General features: G+C 42.7%; 1 protein-coding gene across 1 annotated transcript in view; it reads right to left on the bottom strand.

The window, feature by feature from the left end:
* Window positions 1-12,761, bottom strand: part of CREB5 (cAMP responsive element binding protein 5) — a 77,156-nt gene extending 64,395 nt beyond the window's left edge. Inside the window, exons 1-3 of the mRNA XM_010083278.1 lie at window positions 12,643-12,761; window positions 3,703-3,829; window positions 424-534 (exon numbers count right to left, since the gene is read on the bottom strand). Coding sequence (XP_010081580.1) covers window positions 424-534; window positions 3,703-3,829; window positions 12,643-12,761 — 357 coding nt within the window. The remainder of the gene's footprint in view (window positions 1-423; window positions 535-3,702; window positions 3,830-12,642) is intronic.
* Between the last annotated feature and the right edge of the window lie 2,528 nt (window positions 12,762-15,289).

Genomic DNA, 15,289 nt, shown 5'->3' with positions numbered 1-15,289 from the left:
TGCACCTATCTGGAAAAAACAAAGACTATGTACACTCCCTCCACATCAGACACTTTTTACTTCACTGACTACTAACTGACAATTTTCTTTAAGCCAAGTTGTGGAGTACAGACCCCATCAAAGAACCAGCCAGACTATTTGCTTAAATTCTGCTATTATGCACCAAAAATCCTATTTAACACAGTATGGATCAGATAGCCCACCCTTCATTTCCTTCTCACTGAGAGTTTAGCTAGGACTAGGAACATCTTGAAAGTTCATAGACACAAAAGCAATTTACTGCAGTGTATTTAAAAAAGGTATAACATATGACTAAGAATGAAGTAAGCAGTGTCTGGCTACATCCTCCACTGTCTGGGTAACCAGCATGCTAGAGCAATATAAGAAAATAAATGTGGGTTTTTTTTCATTTTCTCTTTTTACCATTTTGGCTTCTGAATGCATTGGGGGGACTTGAGGTGAAGCACATGGATTATTGAGGTTCGGCCCCTGCATTCCCATGATGTTGGAGTTCATTGACATTTGTCGCTCCATCTTTTAAAAGAAAAAGACAAAAAAAAAAGTTTCAAAATTTCTGGAGACATTTGGAAGAATTTACACTCGATTTCTATTTAAATGGACTCAGCTTTATTTCTTTAAGTCATGACTGGAAAAATAACAATCTGTGTTGTGAATTGCATATGTGTATGCATGCAGGCATGTGTTTTATCAGAATCAGCCCTGAAAACTCACAGCCAATTATAAAGAAAAGGCTTCTTTACTAAACAAATGTAGCAGCCACCCAGGTTTGCACTTTTTTGTAATGATTTTCTCCCTTTCAGTATAACAACACTCACAGTTAAGTGGTTTTAAAAGCATCACTGTATAAAGTTGTGGCTTCCCCTGTCAGTGCAGCCCAACTTAGCTTGCTAAAAACATAAATAAAAATCTACAATCTCAAGTATATGGAAAATGAGTTGGCTCTTTTTCCTTCACTCAGACTGCTCAGCTGAGAAGAGTTTTCCATATGTCTTGTAAGGGAGGCTTTCATGTACTGCTGAGATAGCAAAAAAACAAAGAACTCCTCCCGGCTACTCTGGGCACTTTCTGCAAGCTAATCTCACTAGGCTGGGAGGGAGGGATACAATTTTCAAACAAAACCTAATGTCAGTAAGGCCTGGATAAAATAATTTCCTGGCGTGTCTTCCCCGAAAAGAGGCAAACCCTGTTACACCATTAGTCACTGGTAGGGGTGAAAAGTAGGGAGCTGAGCACCCTGCCTTGCTTTGTGCCAGTCCCCGGAATATTTGGCTCATACAAGAAAGAAGCTTTTGGATCCTCCTGAACTCTTCCAAAAAGGGGAGCTATTTTTTGTGCCCTGTGGTAAGGTATTGACTCCCACCCTCCATGATCCCAGCAAGAATGGGTGTTGGGCCTGGGGGAGAGAAGCTGTCTCTGTCAGGGCCCCTCACCCTCTCCATGGGGCAGGAGCAGCTCCCACTGCCATCTCTTCTGCAGCCCTTTCAGGAGGGTTGTGTGGCAGGAGCTGCAGCTGGAGCAGCCAGCGCTGATGGGCTCTGTCTCGCCTCTATGCTCATATCTCTGGGGCTCTCAGCCAGAGCACACCTGCTTGTCTGCAAGCAGAGCTGCCTAGAAGGGTCCCCGGCAGCAACCTGTAGCCTCTGCGCTTACACTGAAGTGGCATGTTTGCTCCATTTCAAGTTCCTTGGGAATCAAGACAGAAAAAAATGCCCACAGCGATGGACCACTCGGTGGATAAGGAACTGGTTGGATGGTTGCACTCAAAGAGTCGTGGCCAATGGCTCGATGTCCAAGTGGAGACTGGTGACGAGTAGCGTTCTGCAGGGGTCGGTGTTAGGACCAGTACTATTTAACATCTTTGTTGGCGACATGGACAGTGGGATCAAGTGCACCCTCAGCAAGTTTGCTGACGACACCAAGCTGTGGGGTGGACACACTTGAGGGGAGGGATGCTGCCATCCACAGAGACCTCGACAGGCTTGAGAGGTGAGCCCATGAGAACCTCATGAAGTTCAGCAAGGCCAAGTGCAAGGTCCTGCACATAGGTTGAGGCAATCCCCAGCCCAAATACAGGCTGGGCAGAGAATGGCTTGAGAGAAGCCCTGAGGAGGACTTCACTGTGTGGGTTGATGAGAATCTCAACATGAGCCAGCAATGTGCACCTGCAGCCTAGAAAGTCAACCATGTCCTGGGCTGCATCAAAGGAAGTGTGATCAGCAGGTTGAGGGAGGTGATTCTCCCCCTCTACTCTGCTCTCGTGAGATCCCTCCTGGAGTACTGTGTTCGGCTCTGGGGTCCCCAACATAAAAAAGACATGGACCTGTTGGAGTAAGTCCAGAGGAGGGCCATGAAGATGGTCAGAGGGCTGGAGCACCCCCCATATGAGGACAGGCTGAAAGAGTTGAGGTTGTTCAGCCTGGAGAAGAGAAGGCTCCAGGGCGACCTTATAGCCTACCAGTACCTAAAGGGGGCCTACAGTAGAGATGAGAAGGCACTCTTTTTCTGGGACTGTAGTGATAGGACGGGGGGTAATGGTTTTAAACTGAAAGAGGTTAGATTGAGATTAGATATTAGGAAGAAATGTTTTACTGTGAGGGTGGCAAGACACTGGAACAGGTTGCCCAGGGAAGCTGTGGATTCCCCATTGCTGGAGGTGTTCAAGGCCAGGCTGGATGAGGTTTTGAGCAACCTGGTCTAGTGGGAGGTGTCCCTGCCCATGGCAGAGGGGTTGGAACTCGATGATGTTCAAGGTCCCTTCCAACCCAAACCATTCTATGATTCTAGGATTCTATGCCTTTCTTTTTTTTTTCTTTTTTTTTGTTGAACTTCCTGGTCAATATTTCAGGAGAGTCTTATTGACAAGTTACTAATTAATAACTTATTAATGACTGCTCAAATAGCAGCCAAACCTGAATCTCTGCAGCCCTGTGGAATGCCCCCTTGCTCCAGCAAAGCCAGAACAAGCAGTGCTTTCCCCCCTCCTGTGGTCGATTGCTCTCAGGTTGTCTTCCAAACTGAACATCACGGAATGAAACAGAACCTTCTCCTTTCCCTCTGCCATCCTTACTGATCTCCATCCCTAATCTGCCCAAATATACTGAAATATGCCCCTTATGCTGAAAGGGTTGTTAAAATAATCTAATAAATTGAAGCTACAATTGCTAAGCACCCTTTGTCTCCCAGAAGATGGGAAATATTCCCATCTCTGCAGAAATGAGTGGAAGATGAGCGACAATCATGACCAAATTCTAATTAAGTGCAAGTTACCAGGATGGAAAAGTCAGTCACATTTGTTAGCTGATTATCTCTCACAAACAAGAGGATTACTTAGAGTTCACTGGCATACACTATGCACATGGCTTTTCCAGTTTTGTCTGACTTGAGAAAAATTTTTTTGTTCCAGGACATACTGATCTCACCTACATGTCCACGTGCAAGAACCAGAAATTGTAGTCTCATGTAAAACCGTTTCTAATCTCTTTCACACTAATTAACAAGCCATTAACTGCACCAGAAATACTCTTGTATAAGATGAAGCAGTGAAAAAAAAAAGTCCAGATTCCTTAACTCATTACACTTTGATTTTTAAGAAAATCCAGCAGACTTTCACCTCTGCATTGGCTGAATCGAGCAAAAAGCCAACCTTTCTCCCTGCCAGAAACCCCAAAACAAAAAACTTACAGGCATGAGTACAGCAGAAGATCCAGGCATGGTGGGGTTAGGCAGGGTGCCAGGCATAGAGGCAGGCATAGGCTGTCTTTGTCGGTTGTGTAGGTGCAGTAGTGAAGACAGAGAACCTGGGACAGGCCTAGGAGAAAAGGAAAGAAAGCTGTCACAGGCTACAGACACCAAAACAGGCCTTACTGTGCCAGCCATTGCTAGGCACCGGCAACTCTAGACAAGCAGGCGCAGATAAGCCAATCCAGCATTTGTCCTCTCCTGCATAAATCCGTAGAACAGAAAGTTTTCAAGAAACAGAAGAATCACCTTCCCTCTACTATGCATCAGTTAAAGCACTGGTATAGTTCACCTGACAGAATATGAATGTAAACATAACAGCCAGTCTCAGTATATGGATCTCTATGGATTTCTGTGGACAAAGCAGGAAAATTTCCTGGCATGCCACATCACTGCATTGCTGTAAATTTACCCCTGAGGAAATATCTGGGTGATAGCTTTGCAGACTATACCAGCAAATTTAACAATCTTAAATTAATTTTGAAATTTTATCACCCGTAAATAAACTACTCTAAAAGTACTATTTCATCTTGCTCTTGATATTCTCTCCTGTGAAACTCTATCTAGCCTTTGTTCTAAAATGAGGTTCCTGATTTTACCAGTTAGCATGTCAACAGGGCACAGAAAATTGGGGGAAAAAAAAATAAACAGAAAAAAAAAAAAAACAGAAAGAAAATCAGCAAAATTACATTCAGATTAAGTAGCTCGTAAAGGTAAAAAGCACAGACTATAAAAAAGCAGAGATATTTTGGCAAAAGGAGTTCAAAATATTTAGAAGGCTTTTTCTAAGTACAGCACAGGGAAAAGACTGTATGTGAGAAAGTAGGCCTACTCACAAAGAAGAAAAATCATAAAATTAATCAGTTAAACAAGGCTGGGACTACTCTTTGGAAATAGCCTTTAAGAATGTGGTCTTGGGAGTTAGTTAAATTAATCATTTTTTTGGTTTTGTTTTTTTAGTTTTGAAGAAGGTACGAGGTGCTTGAAGTTTGGTGTATAATGTAACTTGTTACCTTTTCAAAAAGCATTAAAATAAGAAAGCTTTCACATACAGTGCCTCAACAAACTTTAATACTACAAGTTAACATGTTAAATTCTCACAGAGCAGGATGCTCTGCAGCATAGTATGTGGTTTACACTGTTTATTAGGGAGGAGAGATACCCCTAAAGGTATGAGAAGGACCAGAGAGAAGGAAGCATAATCCTGGAGCTTAAACAGCCTCTGCAGAGGGGAGCACAGACTCTAAAGATGTTTGGAGCCTCTAAATATCAGGGCTGATTTTCAGCCTTGGCAGAAGCATCCTTTGCTTCAGTGACAAATCCACAGCTAGCCATGAAAGCATCAAAATCAGGCTGGTCTGATCAGGGAAGCAAAGTCATCACCTCAGAGGTGCGAGGGGGAAGACAGCTGCTTCTCCCACTTGCTCTGAACCGACTGCATCACACCAAATGATGGAGCTTCACCTCTTGCCCCTCCACTTGTAAGTGATACTGGCAATCATGAATATATAGGCCCCTCCTCTAACTTTATTAGTCACTTCCATTTATCTAACAACAAGGAAAGAGGCCAAAAGCTGTGAGCAATGGGATTCATAGATATCCTGTATGGAGGACACCAGATCCAGGCTCCCAAAGCAGAGGTGCCTCTCTCATGGCAACACCAGCTTCTTGTGATCTACAAATCTCATCCACTTCTGCCCAGAGCTCAGACCACCTAATCCTCTCTTCCCTAAAATTCCCCAGTATTTCCCATCCTTGGACCTTCAGTCCTTCACCCCTCCTCTCTTCAAGCCCATTCCCCCCACAAATATTTCTGTTTCAACAAATGCCTCCTCAAAGTCCTTGCACTGCCCACTCCCTCGCACCCAGACACCCCTCTGCCCTCAGCTGCCCTCTCTTTAGCAGCTACACATGACTGAACCCATCCTTTTGTTTTGGTTCTCCATGGAGAGAAAAAGCCTGTGTTTAAAAATCCTTCCAGACACATAAAGTAGTTATTCAGAAGGGGAAAAAAAATTCAAAACAATAACAAATGTATCTCAGATACAGACAAGAAGCTCTTCCTATGCCTCCCTGGTTATCTGCTGATGGAGGAGTATGATGTACTTTATATCTTCACATCCCCCCCCGAAGAAATTCAAGACAGTATCTCCCAAATACATGGTGTAACCCTGTGAGAGGGTGCAAGAAGCTCTGTGAGGGAGCAGGAATCAGCTTCTGGGACAAGGGACTCTACGGTCAGCTCAGCACATGGCTAAGCCTGGGGAGCTGTGGAGGTGGTGTAAGTGAAATGGATGTGGTGCAGGAAAAGTTATCTCAGAAAATACACTTAAAGTGCACAGCCCCTGACCCGTCCTATTCTCCACTTAAACCACAGCTGTTCCATGTGCCAGCACTCCTTCACACAGGAGGACTGATGAATCATAAGGACAGGGTCAAAATAGCACAAAAAGCAGATTCAGTGATCCTTTGAGAAGAAAAAAGTGAGGAGATACCAAGCTGAATGTGAGGAGGAGAATGATCACACTTTGGTTTCCAGAGGCTGTGGTGACCTCCACAAGCCAAGTCCACTTCCCACCAGCCCATCCTCATCACAACTACAGCCCTACAGAACAGCAGACAACAAGCTCAGACAGGTCTTCTGTATCTCGTACTTTTAAAGTCTGTGTGGCAGCTGCTGGATGGAAGGGCTGAGACCCCCATGCTGGAGGGGCTGAGGAGCTGAAGAGATGTGCTGCAGCTCCTGCCAGGGATGCACACACGCTTTCCTCCCAGGACACCAGGCACGGAGAAGCCGGCAGGAAAGGAGAGAGCGTGGGTGCACTCCCATGCCTGTCCTGGGATGAGACTGAGGTGTGCACCCACCCGCTTGCTGGAGCTCTGGAGCCCTCTGGGTCCACCCCACCAGCTTAGACACAGCCTATGGGAACTGCACTGGCTAACAGGAGCAACGCATTCAATAAAAATATCACTTGAGTTTGCAGTGGAACCAAAGTAAAACAAATACTATGACAACAGCCCCCCTCCCCTTTACTCATTCTGAGACTGTCCCACATACAGACCCTTTGTACAATTCACCAGTTTCATAATAAGCTTAGGTGTTAGGCTGTTTGACAGAAACTTATTTTGGTCTGACCTACGCAATTTGTGCAAGTGATTCTCAAGGGACTGCATGGTTTGAGTTTTGCTTATATGTTACAGAGCCAAAAACATTTCCAAAATTGCTTTAATAAGTTTGGGAATATGGGACTTGGGCAAAAGGGAATTATTGGTATTTATTAAAATGGCAAAGAAGCTTCCTTGCTGTCCCCAGTTTCACCTTTAATGCTGCTTCGCTTTGGGGTTCTGCTTTACACTTAGCTAGAGGACTTCAGGTATTTTTTCTTGCTACACTCCTGTTAGTCTGTTCCCAAGTGTGTTTTTGCAAAGAGCTGCAGAGCATTCAGAGAAATCTTGTGCTTTAAGGTTGACCCTCTTTGTCCAAAAGTCTGCACCGCTGCTGCCACCAATAGAAGTGCTACACAATGTACACCAGATTTCGCTCCCCATCAGGGAAGCTGAGATCAGCCAGTACTCATGGATGCTTCTATTGCTTCCTCACTGAATACAGGTCATTGATTAACAAGCATGCATGCACACTCGTACAGAGCTCAGGGAACACACATGGCCCAGAACCGTACACGCTGAGATACTCAATTTGTGTAAGACATTTCTTCTCCTTCCAAGGACAACATAATCTCTTTTGTTGTTGCCTTCTATCCTGCAGCAAAGAAAGTCAGTGAGAGTTTATAATTGTTATTTTTAATGTTGGACACGTCAACTCTGCTCCTCTCTTTGTAAATCCTGAGGAGGTGCTGGCTGTAGCCTGTCAGTCAATATTGCTGACTGAGGGATTTTAATTCCTCGGCACCTGTGTTGCTAAATAAATAGGGTTGTTGGGCAAACAGCCCACAAATAAAGGACAGATAAGATAGAGAACTGGCAAGTGCCCAACCTCACTGAAAATCTGGCTATCCACGGGTTTTTTCCCAAATTCAAGAATTTTCATTCTGTTCCAGCAGGAGCCTGCTGTTGGACACGATGGGGCCTCAGTCAGTATTTGTACACTGTCTCTTTGGGTGTACGTGGCCTGGATGGATAGCGTTACGGTGCCTTAGTAAAATACTACATGTTAGCCAAGCTGCTGTAACTGACCACACTGGCTCCCCTCCCTCACACGGTCGTTCTAACACTATGAGTCATCCTCACTAACATTTAAACAGATGGGTGGTACCCTGCTAAGCCATGGTGACTCGATCGTGTTCCATCATATGACTCTACCCGACGATTAAAGATAACTGAACTAATGTAACCAAATATCTACGATATACACTTCACTATGTGCCTTCTTGATTAATACCAAATATTCTGTCTGCTATGATGCAACACCTATCTGACCCAGTTTTCTAGATTGTCTGATGACTAAACACTATATTGTCTATTAAAAGACTGGGCTTCCCTTAACTTGTAGTTGTCAAGGGAAAGTTTCTGCAGCTGAGAATTTGCTGCTGAGGTCTCGTGAGATTAGGTTCATGCCTAGGTCATGACCTAGACCATTCAGGGCTATGTGCAGAAGGACTGATGCTATTTAAAGTATCACCACAGTATGTTTTCTATTATGGTAAAGCACTGTGGGTCAGTGGGTCTTACCATGAGCTCTCTCCTGCTCCTTACTCTCCTGCTCATAGTGTTCATGCAAGGTCAGCAAGAATACCTACAAACAATCCAGTTTGTTCTACTTTAGTTGGATCTGGTGTGGAAAAAAGTAAAGCCCTAAGTATGTGGAGTTGCACTGGAGCAAAGGAACTCATCTCTTGACTTTCTATGGCCTCCAGACCCAGCCAGCTCACAAAGGAGCAGCCCACAGGTGGCTGGTTGTTCTGTGGCAATTTGCCATGTTGGGTCAGCACTGGCTCAGGGATTTCTGTACCACACTCCAGTTATGCAACACAGACTTGCCCAGGCTTTCATCATTTTCATATACATGCATATACATATATATGTATATACATACAGATATTTATTACAACAGTGCCTAGAAGCCTTGGTTTAAAAACTGTGGGTGAGGCCCTGCCCCAAAAAGCTTATAGACCAAGGATAAAATGAGGAAGAGTGAGTGGGAGCAATAGGGAGACACAGGTGAACAAAGCTTCAGTGATATCATTAGGACCAATGTAACGAGAAGCAACCACTGCATACCAGTAACCTGAACCTTTTCAAGATGTGTCAGTATGTGCATGTGGTTTGGGTGGCTTTCAGGATGAAGAACCCAAGTAGTAGGCTACCATGCTGAGAATGAGCAAAGTTGGCTATGGTCTACTCTCTGAATGTCTCATGGACAACCAGGTATCGTCGCAATTTTTAATTGTTAAGCAGCAAGTTCACTGGACCATGTGGTTCTACAGACCAGCTGCAGACCGCTTCCACAGCAGCAACTAAAGCCAGAGTACCTGACCCAAGTGTTGTCCTTGGCCTTCAATATTTGAAAAATTCAGTCAGAGGACAAAGATGTGGACGGGATGTATTAACCTGAAAAAAGTGTACTGACTGGAGGGGTTGCCTCACTTACTGCTGGTCTGCTGTTATTTGATCCACTGTGCCATTATTTAAGCCTATCAATCCAACTATAGCTTTCCTCATTTGTGGCCCACTATTTGAGGTGCTCCCTCTCCCCAAAAAGTAGGGCAGTTGTGACCACTTTCAATTTATTAATTTGTCATTCAGAGGAGGAAAGAAAAAACAAACACAAAGCAAAGCAGCAACAAAGCATCAGACAAGCACTTGGAATACCTCGCATAGTTGCAGGGACCTCACCTGACCTGCCATATCCCATGTTTAACCATATTTTAATCACAGCATCACCAGAGGGCCAAGCCTTCCAAGAAGTGGGAGGTTTGTGTCACCAGGTTTTTCAGAGAGCCAAACCATATTCAGGGGAAAAGAAAACTGGCACCTAAAATTAATGGCTCCCTGCCAATCTAGTAAAGATCCTTGTTTGCATTTCTCAGACAATTCAGACATCTGCATGATGTGGGTAGATTATTATTATCAGTAGCAGACATTTATACTGTGGCGGTGCCCAAAGGTCCCAGTTGGGACCGGGACCCCATTGAGCCTGGCACTGTACAAACACAGATAAGAGACAATTCTTACACAGTGTGTTTACAATCTAGGGGCACAAAACAGACGAAAAGTAGAAGACGGAGATAGAATACACAAGTAAATAAATATGCTGAAGAATTTGAGACAGTTTAGTGGCACTCCTCTGGTTGCTTTTTTGTTTCTTTGTATGTTTTTTATTTAACTTGTATGCTCAGAAAGCACAGGACCGAGGAAGTTTGCAAAAGGAAGGGAGTAACTAAGATTGAGACACAGGAAGGGCAATACTCCAGAGAGGGAAAATTGTGGCTCTCAACTTAGGGGATTTGGGGAACATCCAGACAAAGCTATGCTTTCTGTAGAGATTTTTAAAGAGAGTGTGCATATATTTTCATATATGTGTTACCTTAAGGTAACACGTATATTTGTTACCAGTTTTGGACAAGAGGAGATTTCAGTTTGGAAAAGAGAAACTAGCTGATGGTAAAGACATTGGAAAAGTGAAAGTGATGCTTGACACTGTAATGAGAAACTGGAGGACCAAGATAAGATAAAGCTAAGCTGCAAAAGTCTTAAAGACAAGCAGCTTAATCCAGAACTGAAGAAAAAGCCCATGTGTCTGAGGAGAGCTGGCACAATTAAGATAACAAGCTATACATTGGCACAGAGGTAGAAGGAATTCAGCAACAAGCAACACAAAAGGAGCAAGATGCAGCATACAGATATGAAATGATATGGACAAAGTCAAAAGCAAGCAAGAGATGTTACTTCTGAATTCACATATCCCTTGATGTTACATGAGAAGTGGTTCACTAGGAACAAAGCAACTCCATCAGAAATGCGTCCTTGCTCACTTGCTTTAATTCACAGCAACAAAACATCTAACTGAAGGGAAGGAATAATAATTTTTTTTAAAAGGACAGGGAATGGATATCTGTACAGTAAAATACTAGAAACCTGTGGAAAAACATCTCCAAAATTTGTTAAGAATTCTGTACTTTTCACCCGAGCTTGTAGGCGAAAAGCCCCACAGATCAGCAGCCCCACTGCTGTAACGTATTTAGTGGGCCAAACTCTATTTAAGATTTAGTCAATGATAAATCTTGCCTTTAGAAACTCCAGTTGTGCTAATGCCACCTATAATTCCTGAACACATGTTTAAGGAACCTCTGCAAATTCAGCATAAGTACAAGGACCAGCAGGCCCTTGGAAGCCTCACAGAACCCATTAACATTTGCCTTTTGGCTCTTACAGGTCTTAGAAACTGCTGGTTTCAATCTTCCGTCCCTCTAAATATTTCACTGGGTCTTATTGCCTGACCCATTACAAGAAAAATAAGAAAAGCTAGAATGGTTTCTTAGACTACAACCTCCTCAGAGAAGTTTATGTTCTGCACAGTGTTATGGACACAGCTGGAACTCACAAATGATGCATGGAGGATAATGGTATAGTTAAAACAAAACAAGGAAACAATGCAAAAGGCAGGTTCAAGGGATTATAAGGAACTAATTCACATAAAAACACATTCTTGTAATAAAATAAAAAGTGTGATAAAAACAAAAAACTGCAGCATAAACATGATTTGATCATAAAAGCAAGCAACGATGTCAAACTGATTCTATTGTCATTGCGGTCTTGCAGCTCAGACAGGACCAAGCTTAATTCTTCAGGAAAAATAATTATTTTGCATCACTACAAATAAAGGTATATCAATTTTCGTTGAAGAAAAAGAGTAGCAATAATACACAAATGTACCAAATGGCAGCTGACTTAAAACCAGGAATAATAACAGCTATTAAGCTTACACAAACACTTTCCAACATGTCCATTCTTTTTAAGGGTCAGGCTTAAGACTCCAGCCTGGCAAGCAAATTCAAGACTTGAAAATTTAAGGCTCACTGAGGAAAAATGTCAACAGGTTAAACAGCTGGAAAGAAACTTAACCCCAGTACCCAGATGAAAGTGACAACTGAACACCAAGCTAACTCTTCTGCCAGTTTTGTGCTACCTAATGGTGCTGGAGCCTTCATTTGCTCAAGTGACTCTATTCGCAAACACTTTACATAAGTGCAAATGGCTTTTATTTGACCTTCATAACTTTACATCTGAAAAGAATAGTAGGTTGTAAAAAGGATGGAGAGATAGCTCCTTTCACTCTTAAAGGGCTGCGAGGTAATTTGAGTGAGGTATTGAGTATTCTCAGTGAGTACTCACTACCAACAGATCCCTATGCGGGAAATGTGGTAAAACAAATTTCTCAAAATTCTCTTTCTGTTTACCCTTACTGTTTGGAGCAGTGAAATTAATAGAAATACTAAGATAAAAGAGCTTTGTAAACCCTGCTTTATAATAAAAGTGAAAAAAAAAGGATCTTTTTGAAGTGATCTATTTTTCCTTTTTTTTTGTTCTTTTTTTTTTTTTTAACTTCCCAAACAAAGCAGAAGTTTGTCTCTGAAAATAAGATGGTGAATTACAGCAAAGTCATGAAAACAAAGAACCAACAGTTTCTCCAGTGCAGGCTTGTTACCATGAGCTAATAATTCCAGACTTTAAGCAAGCTGAGCCTCTTTTTTAATAACTGCATGCCTCTAGGCAAAGTATTTCTACTAAAAATTATTGAGGCATGGAACAAGGCAAGGTGTGTGAGCTAATGTTGGATTGTTCAATTACTAAACCAACTCCTATAGCAATGAGCCTGTTCTGAACTGACAGATTATTTCTCTGTATACACTTGTATAAACACACTGGTTAAGGTCGAAATCTGTGTAAGCTTTCTTTTCAATTAAAATGTCAAAGATGACAGCACATGTTTTCACTGTCCTCCACAGGATGATGGATGCTGTGGCAGCAGTTTCATGCCCCATGTTTCGGAGATGTTTGCCTGCCTGGGTGTCTAAGAAAGATGTACTTGCTGATCTTCTCATATGCCTGCAGGCAGACAGGACTGCTACGGAGACCTTATGCTTTGGACGGCTTAACATCTCCTGACTTCTTCCTCAACATCCCCGCATGTGCCCTCACATCCAATGTTGTAAAAGTTAGAGCGGGAAGGTCATCGTGCCCAAAGATGTTGGGAAAAGGGTCCTGAATTAAGACACCACATTGCTACTTAAGTGAAAGGCTTTAAATCTGTGCTGGTTTCTGATCGTGGCCAAGTCACTTCAGGCACCTAACTTAGGTCCCCACAGAAACACAGTCGCTGTGGGTAGTCAACAGAAAGACATAGTGCAACAGAAGGAGCTTCCAGCAATTCCGAAAAAAAAAAGGGGGGGCGAAGGGGGGAAGTGAATCTGGATCTTTACATTCTTGAGCTTTGTATCCACGAAAAGGAAGAAAACTTTGTCCATCAGCTTCTCATTCATTTTTATTAGTCTAGAGCTTGTACAAAGCCAAAGGGAAGACCATGTGGAAATACAACACATGGTATTGTATTTGCACACATAACCATAACACTATGGTTGGACCTGGAGCATCAATTTGATCACAATTTTGCTTGAAAAAGATTGACTAATGAAAACAGTGAGAGAAAAACACTCCAGCATCTGCCACTGGCAGATTCAGTCTGTCTAACTCTGACAAGACACAGCTGTGCCATATGCACTACAGAAAGCAGAGTTTGCCCACAGTCACTGGCGAGGAAAACAAGTAGGTGTATACATGTGAAATGATTTATTTACTGAGATTTAAAATATACCCTCAACACCAAAAATACCATAAAAATAACACATACTGTAGAAATCTTTAAGAAAGGGTTATATAAGGGTTATATATAAGAAAATACAAACAAGATTAAACAAAATAGCACATAAGCAAAATAGAAAATCAGAAGACAGATGTCTCAGATGACATATGACATCAGCAGCAGGCCAAAATCCAGCTCTTAATACCATCCTTTAACAAGAATACCATAGAGATAACTCTGTGCTTTTTAATGTTGATTGCTTCCCGAGCACTTCTGCCATCAGCACAGGCTCCTGTCATGCCAGGCTCTCTCTACAGCCCAGAGAAGAGTTGGCACTTGCGCGTGGCCCATGAGGGCCACAGCCCCAAATATCCTCAGTGTCTCAAACCTGCTGGTTGTTTCGGTGAGTGTCAGTGAGGGAGGAGGGAGAGAGTACGTACATTAGGGTCTGCTCTCAATTATTTGTTTAGCAAGTCACCTCCAGGTGTAAAAATATCTTAGAGCTGCCAAATAGCTATATATCTTCAGTGACCCGCTTCCCACCCCCAACCCACTTCACTAATTCCTTTCAAACTTTCATAAAGATCAAAATGAATATATGCCATTTCCTAGGAGGAACCTTTGCATACGCTTCATCTCTTAACCATGCCAAAAATCCCAACTGACAGCTGTATTAGTACAAATGATGGGAAGCACGAGGAAGAGGTGAATTTCAAAGCAGAAAGAACAAAGCTGTGGAGAACTGCTGCAGCTGTACTTCAACAGAGATCAGCCCCGAGCAGCGCTGACTGCTCTCGTTATTTAAAAAGCTCACGTTGCCTTCTCTGCCTACATGTCAATGGGTGTTACCATGGGTGGAGAGCATCAGTCAAGCAAACAGGAATCCCAAACTCACCTTCAGCATTTTTTACATAGCTACGGTGAATTTCATTGAAGGGTGGAAATCATGTTAGCTGCTGTTTGCTAACAAAAACCCCCAGAACAGCACATATTAGTGAATGGTGTGCTCCAGAAATGCCCCATGACAATGCCAGAAGCACTACAGGTAGCAGCTGCTGCAGATTTCATTGGCACTCAGATGCCGACACAGGCCAGCAAAGACTTCCAGCAGCATGCAAGAGGAAGAACTGACAGCTAGTAAAAGCCATTGTCCACTCATATGCAACCACAAATACACGGGAAAATTTCTTTCATTACGTACGTATGCACACCAAGAGAGACACCAAAAGAGAGCAGGCACTGAAAAAAGGTTATTTTATTCTTGCAACAAAGTGTATATTGTCACTGTAATTTTCAGTCACTATCTGTGCTCACTCCCTCCCTTTTAAGTACTCGTTCGAGCATGAACCTGCAGCTAATTTTGAGGTTGGAGTTCATTTGTTTTCACATCAATGCAATTAATTTCCAGTGGAAAATGCATCTCAGGCATTCAATCAAAATAGGCCTAAAATAATTCTGAAAAGCTCATCTGTCTCCAATCTATATAATGTTTTAAAAATTGGATGCATGCCCTGCAATAACATCGCACTTCACAAAGCTTAAAGCTCTAAACTTGAGGGTATCAGTTACATTGGAACTGTATTAAATTAAAACATCGAGTTTCTGATTTGTATTGATTTATAAATATCGACAAAACTACTATTGCAGTCATTACCACTTTGAGTGCTTCGAGTTGAATTTTCAACAGTTCAGGGTTATTTTCATTCTTAT

This window comes from Pterocles gutturalis, unplaced genomic scaffold, assembly GCF_000699245.1.
Source record: "Pterocles gutturalis isolate BGI_N339 unplaced genomic scaffold, ASM69924v1 scaffold29395, whole genome shotgun sequence".
Lineage (NCBI taxonomy): Eukaryota > Metazoa > Chordata > Aves > Pterocliformes > Pteroclidae > Pterocles > Pterocles gutturalis.
The sequence above is the reverse complement of the archived record's forward strand: the minus strand, read 5'-3'. Positions and strand labels throughout refer to the sequence as shown.